This window comes from Panthera pardus, unplaced genomic scaffold, assembly GCF_024362965.1.
Source record: "Panthera pardus isolate Hobbes unplaced genomic scaffold, ASM2436296v1 HiC_scaffold_6, whole genome shotgun sequence".
Taxonomy (NCBI): Eukaryota; Metazoa; Chordata; class Mammalia; order Carnivora; family Felidae; genus Panthera; species Panthera pardus.
The window spans coordinates 77,820,408-77,841,167 of NW_026526991.1; the positions used below are offsets into that span (position 1 = coordinate 77,820,408).

The window sequence follows — 20,760 nt, forward strand, 5'->3', positions numbered from 1 at the left end:
GTCTCCTTGCTGACCTGGGTGGCCGGGCTATAGGAGAGACAGGGAGACACAAGGTGAAACTTCTGTTCTGCTGATTGACTTCCACTCTATGCCCTGTGTCCAGCCACTAATGTAGTCAGCATCAGTTTTATGTGTTGGGCTATACCTTTGGCCTCCCTCCCTTCCAGAGTCTATGAGCACAATCTTCCTTTACACTGACAACCTTGTTCTGATTAAGAGAGTGTGAGCAGTAAAAGTAAAATATTGTTTCGGAGTCTACTATAATCAAGTACCTGAGGGATAATCAGAATTGCATGCATGTACTTGGCCTCTTGAATTGTCCATAACTATTTAGAAAATATTTAAAAGTCTTTTTATTCAATATAAAATCAAAATCTATTGCATAAGCAAACTCAAAAAAACTTTCCTCTGATTTCTATTTCCTCTTTTTTTCAACTCAAAAATATCTCCTGAATCAGCTCTTAATTATTGAAGGGGCAATCATTTATAGTTGTCTAAGCACTTGCCTCTACTGCTGTCTCCTGCTATTTGTCTAATAACTTCTGAAACAGTTTGCGGTCTAAGAGGTTGAAGCTAATTTTGGATAAACTGAAAATTTGTGAATTTTTTGTGAATTGGATTGCTCTTTGCCAATTTTATCCCATTTGGGGGTACTAAGCTTGCTAAATTTTAGCAATTATTAATTCTAAATTACAGATGGTGTCAGAGCAGTGGAATGGCATAGGAAGTTCAGGCTGGATTCATCCATTGAACATTTTACCCAGTGCCTTCTATTTGTAAGGTACTATGACTCTGTGTACCTTTACTCATTTAGGAATGCCTAAAGGATGTTCTGTGTTACAGAATCATGTCCAGATTATAACAAATTGCTAAGTCCCAGAGAAAATTATCCGTATATATTAAATATGGTATAAAATACTCACCTAGGGAAAAAAATGCTGGAAAAAGATCTTTTTTTTTTAATAACTGGCTGCTTTTTTTCTTTATTTATTTTGAGAGAAAGAGAAAGTGTGAGCGGTAGAAGGGCAGAGAGAGCATCCCAAGCAGGTTCTGCATTGTCAGCACAGAGCCTGACACGGGGCTCAATCTCACAAACTGTGAGATCATGACCTGAGCTGGAATTGAGTCCCATGCTTAACTGAAATTTGTTTTTGAAGAATAAAAATGCTAGAAAAAAAATTTTTAAAGAATAAAAATTCTTAGCCTTGAGAAAGTTAGCATAAAAGGCACTATAAAATCTTAAACGTTCTCATCACAAGAAAAATTGTAATTATTTATGGTGATGGATGTTAACTAGACTTACTGTGGTAATCATTTCATAATCTATATTGATTCATACACCTGAAACAAAATGTTACATGTCAGTTATATCTTAATTTTGAAAAGTCAGTGTAATCTATGACTTTATTTATAATAGTTGGCAAGAGGGCACCTGGGTAACTCCATCAGTTGAGCATCCAGCCCTTGATTTTGGCTCAGGTCATTATCTCATGGTTTGTGGGACCGAACCCCATGTCAGGCTCTGTGCTGACAGCACGGAGCCTGCTTGGAATTTTCTCTCTGCCTCTCTCTCTCTGCCTCTTTCTCTCTCTCAAAATGAATAAATGAACTTAAAAAAAATAGTTGGCAAGGATATTTTAGAATATAAAATTCCTTTATTTTAAAACCTTTGTATTACTTTTTTTCTCTTTCAGGCTAATTTGTGTTTTGTGGATATTGACAACCATTTTATTGAATTGCCTGAAGAGTTTCCACAGTTCCCCAATAAGGTGGATTTTATCCAGGAACTCTCTGAAGTGCTTCTTCAATTTGGTATCCCTCCTGAGGGCAGTCTCCATTGCAGTGAGAGTGCCACAAAACTGAAGAATCTGGTTCTTAAGGACTTGGTTAATGACAAGAAGAATGGCAATGTCTCCACTCATAACATCAGCATGTATGAGTTACTGAAGGGCAATGAAACCATAGCCCGCCTCCAAGCTCTGGCCAAGCGGACTGGTGTGACCGTGGAAAAAATGGACCTCTCTGCCTCTCTGAGTGAAAAAGAAAAGGATTTAAAGCTGCAGTGTGAAGAGGCTGAGCTAAGGGACTACCAGCTCAATGTGCAGCTCCGCGAGGTCTTTGCCAACCGCTTCACACAGATGTTTGCAGATTACGAAGCATTTGTGATTCAGACTGCCCAGGACATGGAGTCCTGGCTTACCAACCGAGAACAGATGCAGAACTTTGACAAAGTAAAAAAAAAAAACATAGTTTCCCTTTTTTTATGACTCTTAGTGGGCTGTCTTACTAATTTGGTTAACTTTTTTAAACACAGATTTTTCCTCTCTCCCTTCCCGTTAAGAACTTATTCTTATATTTTGTCTTTGTCCTATAATGACGTCTCAACTTGTCCATGCAAAGATAACACTCTAGTTTCAGAAGACAAAGTTTTACCTCATCTTAGGATCAAAAAGAGAGGAAAAGTGAATAAATTAGGTTTTATGACTATAAGTCTAAGGTTCTATTCCAAAGTTTGTGGGAAAGGAAGACAGAAAATGACACTGGCTTTTGATTGTCCTGCTGAAGTTGAAGCTTCTGTCTAAGGTTTACCATAGAGTTTTCTGGCAGATTTTCTTGGCATATCTACCAATTTTTTTGTTTATTTTTGTTTTCCAGATAAAAGCACTTAGAGGTGTGCGTTAACTCTTTTGAGTCACTAGGGTATAGTTCAGTCCCCTGCTTCAGTTTTGCCAAGGCACGATATTGCTATTAGAATGCATTATGGCTTTTTGCTAAATGGTATCTTTGTGTCTTGAAAGACCTCTCAAAGGAGCTAATGTATTCTAAGAAGCTAATTTATAATTATGGAGTCTCTGACAAATATTAATAAAAAATTTTGTAAAGGTGGGTAGTATCAAAGGTTATTTTCTGATTTCCTCAGACATTTTTTCAGTTGAAGTATATAAACTACACTGAACGGTTAAGTTCTGATACATTTTATGTTTGAGAAAACTTCTTCAATAAATTAAGAAGCCTTCACTTCTCCAAATGTATTCCTGCTCTTAGGTTCCTTTCTTATTAAGCTTAACCATTTTTTCCTCTCCAACTTGGAACTAATCTGTGTACACTCATGATTTATCCTTGGGGCAATTCAAATTCTTATCTAAATCGAGCACTGGTACTTTCTTCCTTCTTAATCTTTATGTAGCTTCAAACTATAAATGGAATTCTTTTTATGTAACGACTAGAGAAATGAAAGTTTCATGCGGATTCCAGAAGGCTTGTAACCATCTCATTTTTCACTAGGAAAATGTACAGGACTATCACATGCTAGTTCTCCAAGCCAAGTCTTTCCTGATTTCAGTGTTGTAGTCTGTGAGGGTCTGAATATCAAAAGCCAGACATTTGGTCCATTTAGAGGGGAAAAAAAAAAACTATTTGCTCTAGAAAAAGTAAAATTGATACTCACCTGTAAAATATCTTTTGAAGAGGTGTACTGATTTTTAGAGACTACCGTGAACCTTTCTCTGGCTATTCAGATTTATGTAAATACATCTGAACTATGGAAGCACTTAAATTGAATAAGTAAGTTTCCATAAGGAACTTTTTTAAAGGCTTCCTAAATTTTAGAATGAAAAATAAACATGCTGGTAAGAAGCCAGTGACTATTAAGGAGGAGATTGTCAGAACTTACCCTTCTGTCTTCCGCTTTCTGGCTTCTGCCACACTGCACCTACTCAAAAGAATGGAAAGCAAAACCAACCCAGCAGCTGAAATAGTAATTCACTTCCATATTTCAGCCAGTACCAAACTGTGACTAGAATTCCTGTACACACATGGACCTGACAAAAAGAACACTTTGAATTAGGAACTGGTTACAATTTACTGAACCATTCCGTGCAGCAGAGAGTCTGGTAACAGGAACCTGCAGCTTGTTGCACATGTTTTCTCCAAAGGCTTGAATAGCTTTGGATGGGTTTTCAGGCAATACTTGTTTTAGTTAATGCCCAGACTCTTCAATCAGCACAGGTCTGGAAGGAGTTTGATCTTGAACAGTCTTGAACAGTCTTGATCAGTCTTGAACAGTGTTGGGGCCTAGAAAAACATCCACTTGAAAAACAAAGATTTCACCCATAGGCACAAATTCCATGTTTTTAGAAGGTTATGTCTTATGTATATATCACAGTCGTATCCGTTGATCATGTCAGTGCCTTATGACTCAGAGGTATACTGCATAGACTAGAAATAGAGAGCAGAAAAAAATCATAGCTCATTAGAAAAAGGGTCAAAAATTATTGATAAGTGAGGAGGATGGTTGATGATATGGCAGCATCTGATCCGCCATCTTTCACTAATTATGCCCTATTTTCTATATAATGATCATGAGTTTCAGAATGTAAATTAATTTTGAAAGGCTAAAGGACTAAGTCACCTAAATTCATGACTTTAAAAGGAAAAGTAAATTTAAAAATTTTTTAATTTCATGCATCAGTTTTGCATGTTACAAGATCTTTTTTAAATGACCTCAGCAACAAATAATTTTCAGATTTACCGTGTAGTACTAAGATAGTGTCTTTGCACTAATAATTTCTAATTATCTCATTACAGGCTTCCTTTCTGTCTGACCAGCCTGAGCCTTACCTGCCATTTCTTTCACGCTTCATTGAAACACAGATGTTTGCTACCTTTATTGATAATAAAATTATGTCTCAGTGGGAAGAGAAAGATTCTTTGCTACGGGTCTTTGACTCTCGGATTGAGAAGATAAGACTGTATAATGTAAGGGCACCCACCTTGAGGACATCTATCTATCAGAAATGCAGCACTTTAAAAGAAGCAGGTACATTTGTCACACCTTTTAAAATTGACTTAAAATTCATGATTTCTTTTTACACATTGTTGGCCTTATAAGCTGAAAATTAATTTTCAATTTTAGATTTCATGATTAATCCTTATACTCTATCAAGTGTTTTCTATCCTTTTGTTTCCTTCTGTTTCTGTGAATTAGTGTCCATCCTATTCCTATTTGACATTCCTCTCCCCTTAAAAGAGGAAAAACAGTGAAAAGTTGAATATAACCATAAGGTTGCTATGATTTTTGTCTTATTCTCTTTTATTGCCTTAAGTGAAAAAATGTAAATTTCTTTCTTGCTGTTTATGTTGCCTTTTTACTTCTCACCTCTTTTCTCTTCATTAAAAGAAAGATAAGTATTAATTTAAAATAGTGAATCTGAGATGCTGCCTAATTTACATAACTACAACAATTTATTTACTTTCTAGTGGTGCCACTAATTATAATTCATTTATTGAAATTAAAATCTCTGAATTCTTACATTCAAATTAGAGGTTTTTCTAGGGCGCCTGGGTGGCTCGGTTAAACATCTGACTTTGGCTTAGGTCATGAACTCACGGTTCATGGGTTCAAGCCCTGCATCGGGCTGGGCTCTGTGCTGTCAGCTCAGAGCCTGGAGCCTGCTTCAGATTCTGTGTCTCCCTCTTTCTCTCTGCCCTTCCCCCACTTGTGCTCTGTCTGCCCCTCCCTCCCTCTCTCGCTCACTCTCTCAAAAAATGAATAAACATTAAAAAAAAAAGTAAATTAAAAAAAAATTAGAGGTTCCCCAACCCTGACACCAGTTTTTTCCCTGAGAGAACCATCAGTCTTGGCCATCAGTAATATAGTCCATTAAATAAATAAACATATTAATAGTATTTTCTGAGTACTTACTATGTTCCAGACATCATATCACATGCATTTTTGGATTTGACCTTAACAATGAGGGAGTTTATTTCAGAAACATTTATTTCTGTTTTATGACTGTCCTCATTTTATAGTTGGGAAAGCTGAGAGGTTAAGTAACTTGCTTATGGTTGCTTGGCTAGTGATTGATAGAGCATGATTTGAACTCAGGGTTGACTGATTCTAGCACCTGAAGCCTTACTACCACATTAGATGTTTATTTAGTAAAGAAACATGAAGTGTACCAGTCCACACAATTTTATACATTTCTACCTTGTTCCTAACACTTCCTTTGCCAAATAAACTGCCTCCTATCACCTGAATGCCCCTTTCTTTAATTTTTTTTCCCCTTCAAACATAGTTGCTATTTGAGAGCAAGTTTTTTGCTGAAGCAAAAAGAAGCAGGAAAAGAGTTTCTTTGTTCTGCCTCCATGTTTGCCTTTCTCACTTTATTTAAATAGATCAAAGTCACAGGAGTAGTGATGCTATAGTTGTAGCATATTTAAGGAAAGAAGTATGTGAATGATGTCTTTAGTCTTAAGAGGTCTCTTTGAGAATTCATGATTATGCTGAAACATCATTCTGTTTTATTCCCACTTAGGAGGGTAGATCCTTGGAGCCCCTTCAGGAAATGGCAGTTACCTCCATATTTCTGGAAATTGAGGGAGTGGAATGAATGAAACTGTCTGTGCCTATTCAGAGAATAGTATGACTTTCAGTGCTTTAATAGCCATGTGAATAATATAATGCCTTGTTGAGAAAATTTCATTCCAACCTTCATGACAGAATTTTTTAATGGAGCTAAGCATTGATTCCTTTATTTGTGTGCTTCCAGAAAATCTTTTCAATTAAAATAGATTTTCTGTCAGCCCCTCAAAGAGGTTGACATTCCCACTATCATCACAGAAATTATATTATATAATACTCTTGAAAATACACCATTATAGGTTTAACATATGAAAATGTGATTAGACTAAAGCACTAGACTCCCAGGAACCTAATTTATCAAAAGACTTTTTTTTTAAGTGAAAGAAGGCAGCTGGCTGTGACTGTGTCTATATCCCCCATAAATGGTGCAGTTATTTCTTTCATCATGTAAAATTATCCTCATCCCACCCCAAACAAAAGTATAGAGGTTGGCATTTGTTGTTTATTATTGACTTTTATTGGGTATTTTTTTGTCCTTTGTTGTTTTGATTTTATTTTTTGTTTTGCCTCTAACTAAAAAGAATTTTGATTTGCAGGTGAAGTCTTTAGGCAGAGGCTATCTGCTGTTGATATTGTGGCACCAGAACCGCATGATTTCTGTGCAGAAAGACAAGTTGATAGTAATACAGAGTTTTTCTTTTTTCTTACCAATCACAGAAAATGAGTATTGGCACAAAACCTTGAAAATCTAACAGGCCCGTGACCTCTCAAAGCAGGCATTTAATAATTTCTAAATGTTCAGTATTCACTGGTGGTATAATTACTGAAAAGTAACATTGCGTTACACTCCCAAGGCAATCTTAAATATAAACCCTAGAGTAACTCATTATGAATCATGATTTTTGTTTTCAAAAAGCTTCCTGACTAAAGGAGAATAACTCAGTATCAGATGGATTTCTCTGTCATTTTAAATCCAGCGGAAAAACTGAAGCTACCTTTTTTTTCCCCTTTCATGAGAACAGAAGCATTCATTGGCAGAGATGGAATTTTGTAGTATTTCATGGAACATAAAATTGGCAGGGACTTCAGAGAATTCCATGCCATGAATCTAAGCTTTATTTTGCCTAAACCATCTGTTAATTAAGTGTTTTATAAATATTAGGAGCACTGAGAGTATAGATAGGGTTGTGAAGAGCCAGGGGGCATCACTGAAAACTTAAATATCATTTCATATTAAAACATTGCATTCTTTTGCCTAACATAAAACATATGGACTGTGTTTTAAGAGAAGTTAGAAGTTACACATTAAAAATAAAATGAAATTCAAGAAGTTTTGGATAAATTATTCTGAATTCTAAAGGAAAAATAGGGAAGTTTGAGATAGATATCTAATATTGTGAAGTTTTAGTCCTAGAGGATAATAGTGACTTCTGCAAAGTATCCCTCACTGCTGTCATCAGACACAAGCAACTGACTTAGGTGAAACATCAACCACACACAAGATGGTATTAAGCATGTTCTTTTGAGAAGTGTGGAATATGCCATGGACAGATCCACTTTCCACTCAAAAGGAAAGTTTTTTTCAAAAAACTTTCTACTCAAAAGGAAAGTTTTTAAGACTATGTATGGGGAATAACCAGCAGTACTCAATCTGCTGGTATTGAACCGGGCAAAATAAATTGGTTCCATGAAATACTTATAAAAATACCTTTTTACTTCTCTTAAATCCCAAGATTAGCAGTTCCCACGGTATGATCTGTTTGTCACACAACCACAATTACTGCTTGTTCTCCCCTTTTGGTAATCTAAAGGATTAAAGACCTAGTCTCGCTTCACAAATATATTTTCTCTTGAAAATTCAGTTCATAAAAACATTTAAGATCAGATTTTTTTTTTTACCAGAGAGATCATTTGCTATTTCTTGGGTCTTTGAGATAATCTCCTAGCTTTAAGCAATTTTAAATAGAAATGTTGAGTAATTCCTATCTTTTAACTTTGGCCTATTTTATTCTTCAGAAGGCCAGTTTCTTATCCTCTGGACATTTTCTAAATGCCTGCTTATTTTATTCTCTGCATTACCCCTCCTGATCTAATAAACACTCCTAAATGACTCCTACTAATGAGAATGTGAGTGTTGCTAAAAGTGAAGTCATAAACTTTACATAGTTTCTTGTTTTTACAAATGGAGAACTATGAGTATTTAATGGATCTGTGTACAAAGAAATAAAAGTAAAAAAGGCTACTGTGCTTGCTTTTCCTTCCTTGTCTTTCATTTGAAGGACAATATTTTATTTGCCATCATTTTCTTAAATTTGTACTTAGAACATATTTTCATTAAGAAAATATTTTCTTAAATATTGAAATATTTAATATTGAAGTATTAAAATATTGAGTATTCCACTTAGGGGAGACTTGTTTTAGTACTAAATTATAGATTTTTCAACCCTGCTGCTCTGCAATTGACAAAGGCAGAAAATACCATGAAAATTAGTCATCTAGTGTTTACTTAAAATTAACCTTTTTATATTTACACTGATTTCTAAAGAACTTTTATAAAAATCTGTTTTAGAGTGTCAGAAAGATGGAGTTCCTTGTTGGTGCATGAGTGGAGGAAGCATTGTTTTAAGGTTTAGCCAATGAAATGTCTCTAATTTGTTATAAATTTAATTTATAGCCCAATCAATTGAGCAGCGACTAATGAAAATGGATCACACTGCAATCCACCCACATCTGCTTGATATGAAAATTGGTCAAGGCAAATATGAGCAAGGGTTCTTTCCAAAGCTACAGTCTGATGTCTTGGCAACAGGACCAACTAATAACAAGTAAGCACGTTCTTCACTTGAATAGTCGGTTGAAGGGATAATGAAGGGTAGGTACAATGCTGTGCAACTTTAATGGGGTATTGTAACCATTAACTATCTTATTGATCTGATTACGTTTCCAAAGACCAAAACAACCCATTTGAAATATGGATTGGGGCACCTGGGTGGCCCATTCGGTTAAGCATCCACCTCTTGATTTTGGTTTAGGTCGTGATCTCATGCTTTGTGGGTTCAAGCCCTGTGTCAGGCTCTGTGCTGGCAGTATGGAGCCTCCTTGGGATTCCCTGCCCCTCTCCCCTGCTTGCACACACACAACTCTCTTACTATCAAAATACATACATACATACAAACATACATATTTTTAAAAATATATGGATTGAGGGGCGCCTGGGTGGCGCAGTCGGTTAAGCGTCCGACTTCAGCCAGGTCACGATCTCGCGGTCCGTGAGTTCGAGCCCCGCGTCAGGCTCTGGGCTGATGGCTCGGAGCCTGGAGCCTGTTTCCGATTCTGTGTCTCCCTCTCTCTCTGCCCCTCCCCCGTTCATGCTCTGTCTCTCTCTGTCCCAAAAATAAATAAAAAAAAAAAAAAAAAAAAAAAATATATGGATTGACATTCTATGAGTATTTGACTTTTAATTCCATCATGTAAAAAATCTAAAGACTAGACATATTTTTCATTTTTTAAGTAGTATGTGCTTGGGAATAGTTTCCCTTTATTTATTTATTTTTTTTAATTTTTTTTAATGTTTGTTTACTTTTGAGAGAGAGAGAGAGAGAGAGACAGGGCGTGAGTGGGGGAGGGACAGACAGAGAGGGAGACAGAATCGGAAGCAAGCTCCAGGCTCTGAACTGTCAGCACAGAGTCCAACACGGGGCTCGAACCCACAAGCTGTGAGATCATAACCTGAGTCAAAGTCAGACATTTAACCAACTGAGCTAACCGGGTGCCCCATGGGAGTAGTTTCCCTTTAAATGACCAAATGTAATGCCATCTAATGGAATTAGAAAAATGATACTTTCACTATCTGTATTAGTTTCCTAGGACTGCTATAACAAAATACTACAAACTTGGTGGCTTTTAAAACAACAGAAATTTATTCTTTCATAGTTCTGGAATCTAGAAGTCCAAAATCAAGGTATTGGCAAGGTCCTTCTCCCTCCCAAGACCTCTAAGAAAGGAGCCGCCTTTGCTTCTTCCAGTGCTGAGGCCAACACTGGCTTCAGGCATTCCTTAACTTGTAACAGTATTAACTCCAGTCTCTGTCTCTGTCTCTGTTGGTCAGGAAAAAGGAAAATATAGTAAATTATCTTTATAATATGTGATGGTAACACTTGGTTTAATTTAATAAACACTATTCTAAGCTAGGTACTGTGGTATTTGGAATTTGTTGAGGTGCATGTATATGCGGTAATATTTGTGTATCCTTGTGTTTGTACTGCTGATACTCTATTTTTAATAACCTGAAAGGAAATCCTTTCTAATTTAAGTAAGGATGAAATCCTTACTAATTTCCTAGCTGAAGGTGTTCCTTTATTTTTTTTATTTTTAACTTTTTTAATGTTTATTTATTTTTGAGAGAGAGAGTGGGGGTGGGGGGGGTGGCAGAGACAGAGGGAGAAACAGAATCTGAAGCAGGGTCCAGGCTCTGAGCTGTCAGCACAGAGCCCGACATGGCGCTCAAACCCACGAACTGAAAGATCATGACCTAGCCGAAGTTGGAAACTTAACAGACTAAGCCACTCAGGTCCCCCTGAAGGTGTTCCTTTAAATATGTTTCTAAAATGTGTCAGAATTATTAATTCATTTAGTTCCAAATGTGAGAGAGCTGTATAGTGAGAGCAGACATATTAAAGGGAAAAAATGCTGTGCATGGATTACACAGTTGCAGTACTGTTTGCATTGTTGTTTCTTTTCCTTTCAGAGTCTAGTATTCATCATTCATAAATATATACCCCTTTACAGCTCTTAGTCAGAAAACTTAGAAATTTTCATCACCATATTTTTTCTGCTTTCAAATATACCTTTCCTGCCAGTGGAGCCTTCTCCGTGCCAACACAGGGTTGGTTATGGAGTTGATCTGCTGATAACTAATATTAAGCTGATTCTACACTGGCTTCTCTGCTGACAGCATTGAGTACATTAACTCATTTTTACAAGCATATCCCTATATATAAACCTACATTGTTTTACCTATTTAATGAGTGAGTTTCAGAGAGAGTCAACAACTTACTCCAAGATCACACACCTAAGAAGTGGTAAAACTAGAATTCAGACCTAGGTCTGCTAATTCAGGGCCCAGGCCCTTAACTGTTACACCACATACACATAGTGTCTGGCTCAGCTACTCCAAAACAAGGGTGACACATGCCTTGTCTTACTTTTGGAGTTGGAAACTGTGCTTTGGTAGCCCCCAAGAAATTTTGAGTGACCTAAAATATTGAACATAAAGGTGCACTATGAGGAAAAAAGGTAAGTACCAAAAATTTTGTAACATACATAGTTTTGCAAATCGTCTGAAAGAAACATCTTACTTTTAAGCCATCTTTCAAGAACCTTCATATTATTTACTTATTTAGTTTGGGCCATTTAGTCAAAAGGCATAATTCTACTTCTTTTTTATTCCCTTCACTGAATTCTCTGCTTGCCTCTTCTGAAAATTCAGGTGGCTCACTGCCACTTACATTTTGTGTACCCAGTGTAACAAGATCTTCCACAATGAAAGAGCCCTCAGATACCTCACTTCTACCTTAAAATGGACTCTATTAGGAGGGGTGGCCCCAAAGAAGATAAGATAATACTCTGAGGAGCAAGGTACATGTTAAGCGCCATCTTTCCTAGGGAAGAACTACATGAAGCAGTGGTTGAGATCAAATGGCCTAACCCTGAAGACAGTGGCATTATAATGTGTTGGTAGAAGTCTGAGATTGGGTTACTGGCAAAGTTAGGATTAGAACTCAGTTCTCCTTACTCCAGGGACCGAGTTCGGAATTCTCATTCATAAAGCCTGGAGGTCTGGAAAGTCTTCAGTCCAGTATCCTTTTACATATTTGGAAAAGGAGTGCTGTACAGTGAAGTAAAAGAATTATGTCGGTGGAGTATGCGACTTTTGATCTTGGGATTGTGAGTTCATGCCCCACTTTAGGTATAGAGATTACTTAAAAATAAAATCTTAAAAAAATAAGAATTTTAAAAACTTTGATTAAACTCTTTTATTTAAATAGATTGTCTAAACTTCAATGAAGTCAGTAGTGGAAGATGATTCATGAGGAAGGTGGAAAAGTTATGTATTCACAATGAAATCTTACCCTCCTATAGAAAATGCAAGTCTTTATACTAAGATCTTGGAAAGGAAGATTGTGGAGATAATTTAATGTGCTGCTTACAAGACAGAAATAAATAGCTAATGACTGAAAATGTTACCTTACTTAGGTAATTTGCAGGGGTTTGCCCTCCATTAAAGAAGTGTTTCTGCTCTTTTAACCCTTTTTTTAAGTTTATTTATATATTTTGAGGGCATGGGGGCAGAGAGAGGGGGGTGAAGAGAGAATCCCAAGCAGGCCCTGCACAGAGCCCAGTGCGAGGCTTGAACTCACAAACTGTTAAGATCATGATCTGAGCCAAAGTCAGGAGTCAGATGCTTAACCGACAAAGTCACCCAGGTGCCCCTATTCCTACTTTTTTAAACACTGAACTTAAAAGTGTGCTAAGACATATTGACCAGTATGGGGGTTCAAACCTTCCAGATGATTGTACTAGATATAATATTCTATTTTTCAGAAATGAATGAGAATTTTCCATCAGAACAGACTAGTCATCAGCTTGCTTATTTTTTCCTACGCTTGTAAAATATCCTAATTGTATGAATTACTTTTATATTAGTGGACTATTAATTTAAGTCGTTTTCATTTCATTTAAATAGTATTTCCTTTTAATAGCATTAGGTTGTTCATTCATTTATTTATCAAATATTTATGGAACCCCTACTGTATGTGAGACAGTGTCCTGTTCACTGGGAATTTAGCAGTGAACAAAACAACAGAAGTCCCTGCTTTCAAGGAGGAGGAGACAAAGGAACTTAATATGTAAAATAAATAACCTATCAGGTAGTGATAAGATTTGTGAAGAAAAATAAAGCAGAAAAGGGAAGTGTAGGGAGTGTTAAATAGGGAAGATTTCAACTTTAAAATCTTACTGCAGTATTTTCTTGCTTTTAATCTTGTATATAATCCCAAGGTTGAGCCCTAAGCATTACATTTTCAGGTATATTGTAGTCTGAAAGAGAAAAGGTCTAAGAACTCATGGCAGGATAAAGAGATTTATAACCATGCCTCTGCAAATGGCTGACCAACTATTAGAATTTCATAGGCTGCTTATGAAACAAAAGCAAATAAGCAATCATTAGTATTTCAGCAAATGTGATCATCTTTGGCAACAATATGCTTAGTAAATGAGACTTAATAATGAAAAGAACAAAATAATTCCTTGACAAGACCAGGAATGGGTATAGTTCATCATAATTTTCTCAAGCAGATGATCATTTCCTTGTTTTGAAAATAAAATAGAAACAAAATTAAAAATTTTTGTCCCACAGGAGTGTATAGTGAGATGCTACTTACATCATGTAAATTAATATTTACCCTTTTCTTTACCTAAAGCCTTTTCCACTTTTGCCTGCCAAGGAAACTGTTCTGCCATTTGTATTCTCCTTTTCTTTATTTATTATATAAATTCATTGGCTTGTTTTTATAGTCTATTTTTACTATTTATTTGACCCACTCTGTCCAGTAACCCTAATTTTTTAAATTCCTGAACAAATTTTACTATGTTTTACTGACCTTTTTTGCTACAGGGCTATTTCCAAAGCCCCCAGCCCTTTATACATTTTGTTACTTATACTTCCCCTTTGTTTATTATATAAATTTATCATCTGGTGTTTATATTCTGCTTCAGAGTTGTGAAAGAAAAACAATATTCATGGTTCCTGTTGAAGATTTGAGACACACTTTATTCAAGGGGGGCCATGTAGGGACCGTTGCACTGAGGGCTTGCAGTGGGAGAGAGGGAGATTGAACTTTATTCCAAATACAATATGTGGTAAGTAGGAATTTATAGTCAAGTAGCAGAGTGGAAAAAAACTTACTAAGAGGAAACATCAAAAGTAAGGTGAGGGGTGGATTTTGACTAAACCAACCTGACAGGATTCTTGCTGAAGGCAGGCCTGGGTGATCAGACATCACCTGGGGGGTTATGGATGATGTAGAAACTGATCAGACATTGAGAATGATCAAATACTGAGGATGGGGGCTCTCCTGCTAAACTGACTTAGCAACGTTCTTGTCAAAACTGGATTTTATAAGGAAGTGCACAGAGTGACCTAGGAGAAGGTTCAGAAGCCTAACTAAGGTTTGATCAACTGAAGAATCTTTCTTTGTCAGTGCCTTAATATTCTTTTTTTCTGGATCTTCCTTCTCAGTCACCCCAGTTTTCTTTGTATCCTTTTTACAGTCTTACTTTAATACTTCGTTATTGGGACATTTCCAAGGTCTCTACTTCAACGATTTATCACTAGGACTTGGTATTTTTTGTCCCAATATAAACCTATTTTTTAATTTTTTTATTTATTTATTTTTATTTTAAAGCCTATTTTTTTAAACTATTTTTAGAGGGACTACCTTTCTTGATGTCATTTTTATCATAATTATTCAGTGTTCCTCTAAATAGCAGACTGAAATGAGATGATTCAGAAGCTTGAAACCAAAGGCATGCATAAATTATTTTAAAAGCAACAAAAGAAGCTGCATTCTTATTTTAAGCTTTTTGTAAATTGCATACTTTATTAAATAAAAAAATAAAAATGATGAACTGTCAGTAATACAATATGACTTTTCCTGAGTGGCAAAAGTATGAATTCATTTTTTAAAATTTACATAGCTCTGTGCTATCAAGAATATACACAAGAGTAGATATTCTTAGAAAAGTGTGATGAATACATAGTCATGGGGATAACTCAAGATTTGAGAAATTTTTAAAAATGGTTTGATTTAAAATAATATACGCTCACTAGAAAATTTAGAATACTTGAAAGTGATAGGGTAAATTTTAAAACACCCATAATGCCATCACCATGAGATGTCAACATTTCTTGTCATGCTCTTTCATTGCATAGATCATGGTGTGCATGTCCATGTTTACTTTTTCACAAAATTAGGAGATTATTTATACAATGTTTTATCTTGTTTTTCCCATTCATTATTGTACCATGAACATTCTCCTATCTTAATATTCCTAGCAGCTTTTTTAATGATTACATATTTCATTATATAGCACCCCCTACTGTTGAACAGTTAGGTTGTTTTGAGCACATTTACTTGATCCTGATTAACTCTTGGTTGTAAGATCTGTTATTAACTCAAAAGCTTTTTGGAAAATTTATACATTAAACATGTATATGGAATAGAAGACACATTAATTTTAGGAACATTTAAAGGCCAAACTATGAGTCTTGGATTAAGGAAACAATTTGTTATTACATACATGTTGTGAGGAATGTCTGTAAGCCTAAATGTTAGACTGGATTTCTGATTATGTATTTAGAGTGTATTTATAGAAAGTCCAGGTGATGTACAGACTGCCAAAAAAACAGTGACAGACATACCAGCTCTTCGAGAGTTTATAGTAGAGAGGATTTTATAGGAATAGAGATAAGTGATTGTAACACAATGTGATAGGTAATAAAATTGGGGAGTATAAGAAGGGCAAACAGTTTAGAATTGAAAGAATTAAAGAACATTTTCTGTGTAACATTGAAGCTATCTGAAAGAATAGAAATTGGGAGGAAACTTCAGGGACAAAGGCTCAAAGGTGACAGAACTGACCCCATTGGAAACACTGACTTAGTTGAAAATAACTGGAGTTATAAGATGGTACTAAGTGTAGCAGAGAGATTGGGTGAGCTAAGAATTGAATGATAGCCATTGGATATGACAGTTAAGGATATAAATGGCTTCAAGAGCATTGTCGGGGGAAGCTTATTTGAGCTAAACCGAACATCCATAGGTAACTAAGTAGAAGCCTTATATGTAATCTTTTAAGAATTTTTACAGGAAAGAGTGAAGCAAGAAACTTACACATAACTGTAGAGGGTCAAGAGAGAGACCAGCATGCTTGTAAGCTGAAGGGAAATTATTCAGTTGAGAAAGAAAAATTGGAGATTCAGAAAAAGATGACTAGGGTCACCTGGGTGGCTCAGTTGCTTAAGCGTCCAACTTCAGCTCAGGTTATGATCTCATGGTTCGTGAGTTCAAGCCCCACATTGGGCCCCACACTGACCTGACCATGCAGAGCCTGCTTGGGATTCTCTCTCTCTCTCCCTCTTTCTCTCCCCTCCCCCATTTGTACACTCTCCCTCTCAAAATGAATAAACTTAAAAAAATAAAAGAAAGAGATAGTTAATGCGGCAGGTTGAAGAAAGCAAGAGAGAATTAGTCAAGGAGTTTCTTACAGGTGGCAGTAATAGTTTTGAGCTATGGCCAGTATATTTTATACTTTGGGATTAGAAGAAAGATGAAATGTCTGTGTATACATCGTTTAAGCCAAAGGCAGGCAATTGAGGGGAGGCCCTTGAGGATAAAGCGAAAGGTTTGGAACAGTTTTTGAGGGGAATGGGAGACAGGTGATAAAGGGCATGACAAATCAACCACTAATCTACTATAGATATGAGAAGTTACACGATAGTATTCATCCAGGGTTTGGGGCTCTGTTGGACAGTAAAGTGGAAAGGAGAGGATCATTATGAGGTGATAGTATGTATTTTTTTAACCTCAGTTTTTAAAAAGTACTGATTGTAGTGATGGTTACATGTCTCTGAATATAATAAAAACCACTGGAATTGTATGCTTTAAATGGGTGTATTGTGTGGTATTTAATTACATTACAATAAAGACATTACATATTTAAAGAATTGGTTGAAAAATAAGTATTGTTAGTCTTTTAAACAGTACATTTTTTCTATTTTAGAGATAAGTGATCGCTTTCTTGTTGTTTGTTTTAACCTGCACCTTCTTGGGTATGGCTATTTTTCCAGTCGCTGGGTGAGTCGGAGCGCCACGGCGCAGCGCAGGAAAGACCGCCTTCGCCAACATTCCGAGCACATTGGATTGGACAACGACCTGAGGGAGGTATGTGGGCCGCCTTCCCAGGACGCCTCCATACAAGAGCCATGAACTAGCCTTACTCAGCTCAGCAGTTGTCATGGTGCAAGTTCTTCCGATTTCTTTACAGAATGGTTTTGTTTTATTTTAAAATAGTAATCCTTTTGTACTGACTTTAAAAGAACACCTTTTTGTAATTTTAATACACCTAAAATACGGCCCTAAAACAAGTCTCCCTGTGTACCACATCAAGTAAAGGCTAAGTTTAGGATACATTTTTGGTCAGTATGTCTCCTGTGGGGGGAAAAAGTATACAAGAAACATATTTTAAGTTTCAAGCATAATTTAAACCTAGAATAAAGATGCATTTCCTTGTGCTTTATCCTTGAATTGTGGACACCATTTTTTAAAGTGTTTAGAAATTATTTTTGAATTAAGATTTTTATGCTTTATTTGTACTACTTAAAAATACAAGCATAGTTATACATTTGAATAATTATAAGTAAGTTTTGGTTATTGTAATCAAAGAAAAATGCAATCGGAAGATCTGTTAACTATTTTCTAAACTCAGATGTGTAAAATAAAGCAGAAAACATCATTCCAAATATCTATTGCTTTTTTGTTGAAATGTTCATACATTTATGATTTTAAACATTTTCTTTAAAATTGAAGCATAATCTGTCTAGTGCTTTTCTTTGTGCTATCATATTTTCTTCTTTCCCCTCCCTTTTGCTGTGACTTTATATCATATGCATGCACATTTTGCTGGTCTTTTTCTCCCTGTCCTTCTTTTTTTTTTTTTTTTTTTTTGGCTTTTCTGTCATTGGCACTTCTCCATCCTCTTAGCCTTCCGGGGAACTTTTGGTCTGTCAGAACTCCATGGCATTCTGGGAGTGGGATCAGGGTCTACCTCCTCCTGCACGACTTCCTAAAAAATCCTTCTCTGAGTGCTGCCTGGTATGTTCTTTGCCTGAAAGTGCTTTGCAGATGTTCCTGAATCTTGTCTTTGGTGTCCTTGAATTATCCACATGTGTGTGTGCATATAGCTGTAGAGCCTCACATCACCTTGTGACGTGAATTGTCAGCCCCTCCATTTTGCTCTCCACTTCCTGTTATGTTTGATACCTTTTCTTGGTGGTGTGCGCTAATGCAAGTAATTCTGAACTCTTGGCAGGTAAAACTAATTATTCAGATTCCTTATTAGTGGTATTTTGACAGGTAAGGGGGGAGTTGTGGAGGGACCAGACGTAGCCCTTGTGTTCTTTCAAAGGAGAAATATATTAAATGTTCAAACTCCCTTTAAGTATTTTGCAGAAATTCAGAAATAATTCATTTTTGAGCAGTTTTTCTTTTCTGGCTGGGTTTTACTCCACAGTATTTTAATGAACTTCCTGATCTGTTTTTTGAGGGTTTTTGTTGTTGTTGTTTTGGTTTGGTTTTTTATTGTTTTACTTTGAAACGTGTTTCCTCTCTTCCTGGTCTGTATTTTATGTGGTAAGAAAAGCAGATCATCAGTATAGAATTTTAGTTCTAAGAGGAACCCTTGAGGTCACCTTGTCCAACATTACATGAAGTCCAAGAGACTTGCCCAGAGTTAAATGGACACACAAGGCAGAGCTGGGCCTATAGCCCAGGACTGCTGATAGCCAAACTGGTCCTCTTCCCAGTAACCCTGTTTACCAGGTTGCACTCAACAACTCCTCACCTGAGGACAAGAGGAACTTAGGACTCCTGGTTTGTTATTTTTGGCTTTGACAGAAATGAAGAAGAGCATAGTAGAAATCTCAGAAGAAATCTGGGGTCACTTCCTTTTAGTAGTAAAATGAACTTCTTATAAAGACATTCCTTGTGAAAGATTTCTCTTTCTTCTCCACTTTTCACCTTAAAGTACACCTTTTCCTCCAACTGCCCCAAAGAAAATTACATTTTTATCATCACTTGTTTACTATAAAGGCAAGTGCTCTATTTCTTGCAATGTACATAGGCAGCCTCACTTCTTGTGAGGAAGGGCCTCCTGCCACCCCCTGTATCCTCTGTGTGCATGTCCGAGGAATGTTGCTCATTCCATGGCTTCACCAGAGATGTTCAGGAGAAGACTGGGCCCTATGGCATTCGCTGTTGGCTGATAATCATATTGCCCCATATGTGCTGTGTACTTGGTAAATATGACCAGTCAAAGGATAACCCCATTCTAGCTTGTTTTCATTTATAAAATAGAATGCACACTTTAACAGGGCTTTATTCTTAATCCAGTTATTTACTTAATAACATAATTGTTCGTATATTTTTGAAAAAACAAATGCCAAGACCTGTTTCTAGTCTCTAGCCTGACAGTGTTCCTCACTCCTTCTAGCCAGTGTTTCTTCCTAAGCTAAGACTGAATCTTCACTCTTCTGGAGGACTGAGTCACAGTAGTTCTCTGCATTTGCACAAGTCCTAAAGGTGGAAGAACAGACACAGGGAAGAAACAACCCCTTTAACATTTGCCAGTTAACATTTGTTTTTACCAGCCTTTTATCTCTGATTTGTAATAATCCAGATAATATCTATACCACCTGAAATGTTAGGAAATGCAGGTGTTATAATTCTCATATAGGATCTCTGCCTTGTATCTCAGGTGGGTTTTGCTGAAGCTTTTCATTTCCTGCGTTTTGAAAACTAACCTTCAGGATGTTTTGGTAGACCTTATTACCCTTAACTTCCCTGGTGGTGATAGTTGTCTCTCATTTTCAATTTTCCCTCTTTCTTTGACCTTCTAAAAAAGATTTGAAGCCAAAAATATAGACACAAATATAATGGAAACTAAGTATTTGTAGCGTTCATTTTTTAAAAATCTTTCCTTAAAATGATTGCGCTAGAAAGGAAACATTTTCTGTTTATGCAGTAGCAGGTACACTGATCAGCCAAATCCCTAATCAGTGGGATTTTTTAGAAATTTGTACAAGATTTAGCAGATTATTTGTCTTCCAAAGGGAAATATTTTAAATGTACAAACTCCCTTTTATTTAAAGAATGCAAAGGATTTTACACATCTTCCCTTACAATATCAAATTCTTCCCTTAAGATAGTAAAGATAGATTTCACATATGTGCCTGTGGGAGGATGTGCTAGCTTACAATCTCTCTCTCCCCTCAACAAACTGCTAGTTTTACTATATCACTTAGAGTAGTTATTCTCTAAAAATGGTCCTAAGACACTTGGACTTTGCGGAGATTCTGCCCCGTGGTCCTGATGCAAACGTAAAGTATGTAGATGAGCTTTTGCAGGTGGCACAGAAAGAAGAGGGACAACCAGCGTCCTGTGGTAATCACCCATAGTGATTTTTTTCCTCCTGGACATTCACTAACTAAAGCTCAAGAGCAGTGGACTGGATTTCTGTGGTACTCTCTGAGCCATCACCTTCTCTGAAAGTAATATGTT

At 36.4% G+C, this 20,760-nt stretch overlaps 1 protein-coding gene across 9 annotated transcripts in view; it reads left to right on the plus strand.

Moving 5' to 3' along the window:
* Positions 1-20,760, plus strand: part of DENND5B (DENN domain containing 5B) — a 183,581-nt gene that overhangs the window by 115,726 nt on the left and 47,095 nt on the right. For 5 of the 9 annotated variants that reach the window (XM_019452383.2, XM_019452384.2, XM_053895803.1 and 2 more), the window contains 6 exons: positions 1,695-2,231; positions 4,588-4,819; positions 6,961-7,044; positions 9,039-9,189; positions 17,274-17,367; positions 18,187-18,297. In XM_019452383.2, the coding sequence (XP_019307928.2) occupies positions 1,695-2,231; positions 4,588-4,819; positions 6,961-7,044; positions 9,039-9,189; positions 17,274-17,367; positions 18,187-18,297 (1,209 nt within the window). The remainder of the gene's footprint in view (positions 1-1,694; positions 2,232-4,587; positions 4,820-6,960; positions 7,045-9,038; positions 9,190-17,273; positions 17,368-18,186; positions 18,298-20,760) is intronic. The other 4 variants (XM_019452387.2, XM_019452388.2, XM_019452386.2 and 1 more) reach the window with 3 other exon arrangements.